Here is a 9600-nt window from a genome sequence, read left to right as displayed (position 1 = left end):
TTTCTTGACATGCATAAAACAAGTGTTATTTTTTTCCCCTCTCTTTTCTAACTTGAGGAAAGGATGGGATGAAGAGAAAGCAGATTTTCATTGACAGAAAAACTTAAAAATAAAATAAAAAAAAGATCAGTAGCATAAACACACAGTTCATTTCAACCTGAAAACAAGCAAGGTAAAATAACAAAGTATAGCAAATTAAATGTTTTTTTTTAAAAAGTTTATTTGTTACAAAATGTTAAATACTAAAGCTAAAAACATATAAATTCAAGCCAGGCTATATTAAAAGACAAACATACCCTTCTGTTTGTGAAATTATTAAAAGTTTTTAAATTCAATGCATGCCTTAATGAAATAAAAATAGCTCTTTTAAAAACATTTTAACTTAATACTATAAGTTCAGTGTGTATGTATTTAGCTACTACTGAAATGTTAAATTTGACCTTGAAGGTAAAGTTACTGCATTCTTCAAACATCTTCTGATACCCAATACAAAGTCACCCTGCTGGTTAAGATCAAGTATCTTATGCTGATGTATTCAGATGCTGTTACTAAAAATTCTGTATTTCAAGTCTAATCTCCTTATGTACAAACATAACATAGTTAGGAGTGCACAAAGAATTAAAGAAAATGGGCCTGGACCAGAAAGAAAAGGCCTCAGTATTACTGTATACAGTATTATCTTCTCTAATTAAAATGGTTGTTAAATATCTCCTAAGAGAAGCAGAGATTAGCTCAAAGCACCTATTTAACTAGATAACTCTGTCAAACACACAAACACATGCATACGTGTACACAAACACACAAGCTAGAAATTACTCTGAATTAACATTCATTTCCTCCAAGTTATTTTGCAGGCATTTTGAAATACATTTTTCTTGTGCTTTATTCCCAACCTTTTAAGAACTTCCAGAATTTTCATCTGAAACAGCCCCAAAGGGATTTGCAGCTTATATGCAGACTAATTAAAAACCTGAATTGGTTACTGATATGATGGGTTCTAGAGCATATCTCATCTGGATTTCTGAATCACAGCCAAATAAGGTAGTGGTACAGCATTTTCATAATAAAACCCATGCTCAACACCAATAATTCACTTCCTAGTCAACTTTCTGCTCAGTATCAAACACTAATTAAATAGATGTTTCTGTTCAGTTTAAATAATAAGATTTTCTAAGAACAATTTTATTTTGTCTGTTAACCTACATACACGATTTTTATTTTCTTACGTTTAAAGCCATTGACTTAGAATTTAAAATGATGACATTTTTCAATGAGGAAGAAGGAAATGCTTATAAAAAATGAAATGCTGTTCTTGCCTAAAAACATCTATAATCTACATGTCTAAATTAATCCTTGCCAAACAGAATTTATCAGTGGCCGATTAACTCACAGGATTTCAATGAAAAAAACCCCAAAAGGTGTCCCCATCATTTCCCTAAGCACTGCCCGACTGAGATCCAGTTTTCTGGCTAGATGTCTGCTGGGAGATTATATATTCTATGCATCCAAGGGATGGATTTTTGCCATTTTGCTAAATTTTACACTCAAACCTTCCTTGACAAAGGTTCAAAGGTCTCTTCTTGATTTATAGACAAGAAAGCTAAAAGAAAGATTGTAGGAGATGGAAAAGAAATGTGCCCACCAATATGAAGCGATCTGGATCCTTCCCAACTTGACATTTTTATCAATATATCTATTATTACATTTAATATACAAGTGAGACAACACCTCTTCCCTCCCTCCCACTGCTAGTTTCAGTGGATGTGGGTCCTAGATCTTCCCTGTAATTTATATTCCTTTCTTGGAACTATTTGCTTTTTTTCTGAATACTCTTGTGAAAGGGTCTCACTAATACACTTTACATAGTCATTTAAAGTCAGTCACACAATCTTGTTCAGATTTTTTTTTTTAAAGAAGGATTCCAGTCACCAGAGCCCTGGTTCTGAGCTACACATAGATAAGGGCCCTGTCCTATCTCAAGTTTAGGAGATTATTTACAATTTTTAAAAATCCCTTGAGTGTTTATTAGTGAAAACATTAAGAAGTACCTTTGACTACAAATGTCTTTAACCCCTTTACCTTCCTAGTATTCGTTGTTTTGATCAATATCACACATGTGGCCATATTGTTATGGTCATCTGCACACACAAAAAAATGAAGTTGTAAAACTTTGACAGGTCACTGTACTCCCACACTTACCTGCCAAAGGTGGGCCTGGGCTGCTCTGGCAGAGCAGGACCCTGGAAGGTGGTGGCACCTTACCAAAAGTCAAGTAATTCTCCTATCATTCAAATTTCCCTCCAGCATGCCCTCCCTCCCCTTCCTTTAATATCACCGGAATGATTCTTCTGACAAAGGGAATATCTGAGCGAAGGATACTGCTGCATTCCCTGTGCCATCAGGAATCTAGCTGGAAGCACCAGAGGCCCAAAAAGATGGTAAAGGGTTGGAGAAAAGCTGGGTAGCTGAGAAGACAAACCCAGAAGGGGATTCCTTCAGGATAGCTCACTTGACACAACTGTGAATACACGTGGCATTTCACTTTCAAAATCTCAGGTATATGTCTACACTGCTGGGGAAGCTCTTAATGCAGCCCCCAATCTGGAAGGTAGCAGAGGTTCATGAAATTCACCATTATAGAAATAGCCACAAAGAGTTTTTCAATGTCCCCTATTTTAACATGACCATTAGATATAATGGAATTTATATTTGCTAATACTATGCCATTGGTTTTACAAAAACTAAATTAATTTAAACATTTCTTACCCAGAAGATCACAATAAATGGAAGCAATAGAGTGTTTTAAAAGAAGTGGCTGCACAGCAGCTTTCTAGGCTGAGATAAAACCTTAGTCTAGCCTGCAGTGTATCTGGATCCCTTTTAAGACCACAGGAGTAGTTATCTCAAAGAGAACTAACAAGCACACACTGTACCATATGTTTGTTTGCTGAACATATGGGTATCAATTTCTGTCCTCACCAGAATTTTACTGGTGCCCACAGATCTTCTAGTCTTCACAATCAAACAGAAATACAATCTTGGAATTACATTACTATGCAACGACATTTCCGGGAGTGAACATACTTCCTGTATTCTGCAAGTTGTTTCAAATATATGTTGGATGGCCATCTGTGCATCTCAACAAAACTGCGTTCTTCCGCTAAAATTTTTTGGGGAAGAAAAAGTATTAGATAAAAAATATTTTAATAAAGAAACATATACGCAACCAAAGGTTCTAAAAGTTCATTTCAAACATGTTTTAAATATTACTCCTTCAAGTTTGCCTTAGTTTGTACAAGTTCTAAGTCTACTGAAATTTTTTTTTTGGAAGGGGGAAGACAAGGCAAATGGGGTCAAGTGACTTGCCCAAGGTCACAAGGCTAGTAAGTGTTAAGTGAGGCCACATTTGAACTCAGGTCCTCCTGACTCCAGGGTTGGTGCTTTATTCACTGAACCACCTAGCTGCCCCTGAAATAGTTTTTTATGCAGCTAACAAACTAAGGATAAATAACAACTCTGCCATGCGATACTTTTCAGTTTACAAAGCTTTTTCTTCACAGCAACTCTAAGAGTTATGTACTGTCAATATTATTGTACCATTTTATAACTGGGGAAACTGTGAGGCTCTAAGATGTCAAATGGTTTGGCCAGGACTACCCATGCTGTAAGTGGTACAGCCAAGACTGAAACCCAGTTCTTCTGACTGTAAGTCAAGCCCTCTAGCACATAGAGATATTATCTAATAAGTACTCTGGTCATAAAGAATGCCCTTTTGGAAAAATACTTTCCAGATATAAAGAAGAAGGAATAGAGAAATTCTATAATACCATGGATATTATAAAAAGTGGGAACGAAAAATCTGTTTCCTGTCTAACTTTGTACCATATAACTTTCACACTAAAAAGAACCTTCAAAAGTAAGAAATAAAATAGTGCTTGGTATGGGAGTTTAATCTTGTCTTTGTTTTTTTCTGCCCTTCGGCGGGCTTTTGGTGAAATTTAAGGTTGCTAGCCAGCCTTTAGGAAGAGAAAAAAAGTGGAGATAATGGCTGATAAGCCTCTCACTAGAGAGAAGCCACCTATAAGGGCTTTTTGACACTTGAGAGCATCTGGGACTAGGGAAGCAGGAGGAAGAAAGAGGGGAAAGGGCAAATGGTAAAATACAAAAGCCACTTGGGCACAGCATAAAGACAATATAATGCTGCAATATAGAGTCCAAGTGAATCACCAAGGAGTGCTGAGGAGTTCCTGTATGTAATTATATTAATTGAATCTGTGTAATAATAACAGGGTTCTATCAGAAATGTTGATCTAAGGCGAGTTTTTAAAAACTTTATCTTCTCTTATGTGACCTACTAAAACTGGCAATCTAGAGAAGGCTGTCTTTATTCAGCCTCACTCAAGTCTACCAAATTCATCATGAGTTGAAACCTATTTAGTAGTAGCAAGTAAGCTAAAGGAAGGGGAGAGTATACTATCTAGGCAAAACCCAATAGCAGTTACACCCTTCACTTGGACCACTTCTACAAAGCCCCAGTAATGATATCAAAAAGGATGTGGCTAGGTTGTACATAGAGAGTTAGTTCACAGGGAACTTTCTGGGACATTCCCTGACCCTCCACATACTTCCTGTGTAGGACTTGGCAGAGCTAGGATTTAGAATTTAGGTCTCCTGATTTCTAGTGTAGAGTTCTTTACACTAAAAGGAAGTAAGCTGGTAGGGGACAAGGAAGTCAACAAGTATTTGCTAAATGTCTACTATATACTGAGCATTGTGCTAAGGGAGAAGAAAAACTGATGGAAGAACAAAGGAAGGGAAAACATCAGGGAAAGGAGTAGAGGAGAGGGAACAAAAAGGGAGGGGAGTTAAGTAGACTGAATTGCAGTTGCAGTTAACTTTTATTTGGATTTTGGAATTTTACTTAATCAGAATTTCAAAAGACGGATTTCACAAGTTCAAAGATACAGAGCTTTCAGGACCCAGAGGCCACCTGTGCCAAGCCCCTTTGTGCCTCATTTTTGGGCAGTTAGGTGGCTCTGCTCAATGGCTAGAGCACTGGAGACAGGAAGACCTGGGTTAACACCACCTCACACACTTACTTCCAGGAGGATTTTGGGCAAGCTACTTTAACCTGTTTGCGCAAGTTTCCTCATCCGTAAAAAATGGGAATAAACAATAGCACCTATCTCTTGTGCTTGTTGTGGGAATTTTAAAGCTCTTTGCAAACCTGAAAGCACCATTCAAATTCTAATTATTATTTGATGGGAGGAAAGTGAGGCCTAGGAAAATTTGGTAATATGCCCAAGGTCATACAGATAGAAAGCACCCCAGGCAGAAAGAATGTGAACCAGAGCCAGGGCTCTTCCCACGATGCCAGACCATCCGAGGGGCAAAGACAAGGGGAGGAAAGTGAAAATTGGGGAAGGCAGATGATGGGAGAAGGGGAAATTCAGGGAGACTCCAAGAGCCCTTGGAGAGAGGAGGTGGAAAGGTACCTATGCCAAATCTTTTCTGCTTTTCAAGTTGCCCTTGAGAATTAAAGGCAAAACAAAACAAAAAACAAACCCTGACATTTCTAAAAGCAAAGCTATGCAGAGGCAATCACAAGGACCGATGATGAAGGACTTCACCACAATCCAGGTTCCATAAGACTAGTGCGTAAGAATTGATACTGACTTTTAGGTTTAAGGGGGTTGGGGGATAGGGTGGATTCAATCCCCAGGTACGTACCTGGCTAAGAGGCAACATTAAAAAACAGAACCAAACTCGAGGTCAAGAGCTCTATCCCCTACTTGCACTTTCAAGAGAACTTGGTAAACTGAAGATACATATAAATTGTAGATACATGCTAATTACTTGCTCTTTTTTCCTTATCTAAATCACAATGGAAATTAGAGAGTTATATAAGCTAAAAACTATGCTATTTACCTAGAAGCCTGATCCAACACAATTTTATTCTGCTTGGGCAACTGATAACAATACAGTGAATATGACAATAGTGAGGACCTTTGATTGGTGACAGATGATTAATTATCCTTATTTTATTCCAATCAGTGTTAGTCAGTTTGATATGATTACACAGGGGTAGTGATTCTAAGTTCTGTATATTAGGCCCCAGAGCTGTGAACTATTAGTGATAACATTCACTTGCCTAACCACAGGAATGCCGATAACCAAACTCAGTGTGGGTGGGATGTCCTAATGAGATATGGAAAGTTCCCTAACTTATTTTTTACTTCTGGACCACCCACTCTTGCCCAACATGAACAGGGGACCATCTTATGACCGCTTAGTAAAATGAGATGACCACTGCCTTGCCCATCCTGATACATCATTTCTGGCTGTCCTTGGTGAGTTAAAAAGCGGGGTCTATCAACCAATGAGATTCTATATTTTACCATGCCTTTTTTTTCCCATGTTTGTGTATTAAACCCCATAAAATTAAGGCCCTGGGGAAAGGAGGCATCTCAGATTATAAGAAAGATCTGAGATCTACTTCATTAGAGGGGGTCGGGGACCCTTTGATGAGTGCTACTGGCTTAGAGCTCTGCCTCCATGATTTTTCTTGCAGACTGGACAATTTTGGACCCCACAGATTTCACCAGGGTATGAATGCTTATCAATAATCCATAGTGTTAGAATAGAAGGCCACAAATTTAGAGTTGAAAGAGATTCTAAAGGCCATCTAGACCAAATCTCTTCATTTTGCAGATAAGAAAATAGAGGATCAGAGATATGTCCAAGGTAAGTAACAGAGGTGACCAAGCTGGAATTTGAATCTGGATCCTTGCTCCAAAACCAAGGCTCTTTCTATTGTGCCATGACCCCTATTTGAAAGGTTATATGACTTCCCTTTGATCATAGAAATAGTAAGTGCCAGTGGTCAGGTTTGAATCTGGTCTTCTTGATTTTATTTATGTACTTCATTTTTATTTGTTTTGGAGATGCATCAATTACTGAAAATGTTAAAAAATATTTTTTAAAAATCTATTTTTAATATGCCCCAATAAAATGACACTATTTGGTATCTGTTTATTTTCCTTACCCCTCTTTTTCACACTGATTCCCTACTCTCCAACTATCTCTTTCTTGCCAGCCTCCCTGCTGTCTTAGAGAATCTCCTGCCCTGCCCACCCCCATCTCCTAATCTGAGGAGGCCAATTTATATCCTCAGAAATTAGAACAGTGGTTGGCACAGCAAATATGCAATGAAATTTTTTCCCCATTTATTCAATTCACGAATTCATAACAATATGTCCTATTTCTGTGAGAAACATGGTCTAAGTCTAAGGTGTCAAAGTCCTAGCCAGTTGGCCCAACCCAGATTAAATTTGAGAAATGTTTAACAAAATTAATAAAAATATAACACAACATAGATAATGTTAATTTGTGGTTTTCTTTCTTTTTGGAGGGGGGAAGGCAGGGCAATCAGTGTTAAATGACTTGCCCAAGGTCACATGGCTAGTAAGTGTTAAGTGTCTGAGGTCGGATTTGAACTCCCCCTGACTCCAGGGCTGGTGCTCTATTCACTGTACTACCTAGCTGCCCCAATTTGTGATTTTCTAATATGCTGCCCATAAGGATGTTTCTATTTCAGTTTGATACCGCTAGTCTAAGTAAATAACATAGCTATGAGAACTGTGTTTTCAATTAAGCCCAAAGGAGGTCTGTTTTGTATCCCCTCCAAGATGACTGAAATCATAAAAGTATCTTGGGTTGGTCCTTAGATCTCATTTCTAAGACATATGGAGTACAGTGGAAAGAACATGTGACAGAGAATCAGGAAACCTGGGTTCACATCATAGCTCACATAGCTTTAGAAGAACGGGCAGGTCAGGTCACTGCTCTGTGATGACTCAGTTTCCTCATTTGTAAAGGACAGGGTTGGAGTAGAAGTCCCTCCCAGTACTAGATTCTATGATCTGGGTTCAAATTCCAGCCTGGCCATTGACATGTATATGAATATGTATGTGCATGTTTCAAGGCCATCATTAAATAAATAAAGTTCTGGTGCAGAACCCCAGGGAGGCCAGGGATGGAAGTCCACCTGCAGGCATATAGGACATCAGCTCCCTACTGCTCAACCCCTCCTCTTCTGCTATATTTGGACATATTCATACTCATACATTTCCATGTATTTAAATATATTAATATATTTAATCAGCCACTATTGTCTTAAAACTTTGCTAAAGAGTGGTTTTATAGTCACCAAGGCAATTCTTGCCTAGGGGCTCAGGGTGAACAAAAGACAGTGACTGACTCAACATAAAAATTCATAGAGCACACAGAGAGACTCTATCCTGGATCTTTCTTGGCAAATGAATTAGCATCTTTGGTTGGGGAGGCTGGGACAAGCTGAGGTTGGCATGGGAGTTTGGGCCTGGGCCATTTCCCCTTCCTACTGTTGTTGTTTTTGGTTTTTTTGGCCAGGCTTCTCTGAAAGGAAAAAGAAGACAGTTTTTCAGGGTAGAGGACCTGAGGGAGGAAGGAGAAATTCAATCTATGCAAGGATAAATAGGGAGATGATCAGCCTACCGCCATGACCATCATTAACCTAGCACTAGGAATAAATGGAAGCTTTAATAACTAATGTAAGTACTATATAAAGGGATCCATTTTTTTCTTCTGAACATTTTGAACCACCATAAATGGAAGATTATAGAACAGTTAGGTGGTGCAGTGGATAGAGTGCCAGGCCTCAAATCAGGAAGACCTGAGTTCAAATCTGGCCTCAGACACTTACTAGCTGTGGGACCCTGGACAAGGCATTTAACCCTGTTTGACTCCTTTTTCTCAGTTGTAAAGTGAGCTGGAGAAGGAAATGGTAAACCATTCCAGTATCTCTGACACAAAAACCCCAGATGGGCTCACGAAGGGTCAGACATGACTAATTGACTAAACAACAACAATAAATGGAGCAGTGAAGTGGAATTTACATGTAGAAGTGGCTTTTTTTTTTGGCAGTTATCAGTATTGAATATCACCTACACGTCAAGCTTTATTGTTCTCATCACAAGTACTGACAACATGTATTGGCAAGAAAAATGTTCCACAGCTTTCAGAACGAGTATTCTATGACTTGGCAACTGTGTGGAATAAAGAAAAAACAGGAGACACCCAGTGCATGAGCACAGCAAAGAGACCGGGTGATGAGGCTCATAGACGGGAAGAGAACCAGGACTAACTCCATGAGGAAGTCTATTGATTGACAGACTTGTCCACAGCCTGGTTTGCCTTTCCCTGTCTGGCTCCAGGGAGAGTGGGAGGGGGAAAGGCCCTTCTAAGCCAAAGCCAAAGTGTGGTCCATGAAGAAGACTGGTGATGACTTTGTATGCTTTCCAAGCGCAGGAGAGTGACCACCAGAGCCGGGAGCTGTAGTCTCTGCTGAGATTTGTTTGGAGCCCGGTGGTGAGGGGTGAGAGTGAGAGTCAGAGCCAGCAGTGACAGAGATAAAAAAATCATCTACCATTTGGCCACATCTACCACATTTGGAAGCAAAACTTGTGGAGAGAGAGGGAGAGAGAGAGAGAGGAAGAGAGGGAGACAGAGAGATGGGGGTGGGGGAAAAGAGAGAGACAGAGAGAGAGAGAGAAGGAGAGA

At 39.1% G+C, this 9600-nt stretch overlaps 1 protein-coding gene across 4 annotated transcripts in view; it reads right to left on the bottom strand.

Annotated features, from left to right (window-relative positions):
• Positions 1–203: 203 nt before the first annotated feature.
• RHOBTB3 (Rho related BTB domain containing 3) overlaps positions 204–9600 on the bottom strand; it is a 91097-nt gene continuing 81700 nt past the window's right edge. Inside the window, exon 13 of one of the 4 annotated variants that reach the window (XM_069085130.1) lies at positions 204–3160. In XM_069085130.1, the coding sequence (XP_068941231.1) occupies positions 3045–3160 (116 nt within the window). In that variant the 3' untranslated portion in view covers positions 204–3044. Of the gene's footprint in view, positions 3161–5394; positions 8437–9600 lie in introns of those variants that run through there. The other 3 variants (XM_069085137.1, XM_069085136.1, XM_069085132.1) reach the window with 3 other exon arrangements.

Source organism: Petaurus breviceps, unplaced genomic scaffold, assembly GCF_028583685.1.
Source record: "Petaurus breviceps papuanus isolate PSGF00001 unplaced genomic scaffold, PetGlider_PUasm1.0 175, whole genome shotgun sequence".
NCBI lineage: Eukaryota > Metazoa > Chordata > Mammalia > Diprotodontia > Petauridae > Petaurus > Petaurus breviceps.
This window is presented reverse-complemented; position numbering and strand designations above follow the sequence as displayed.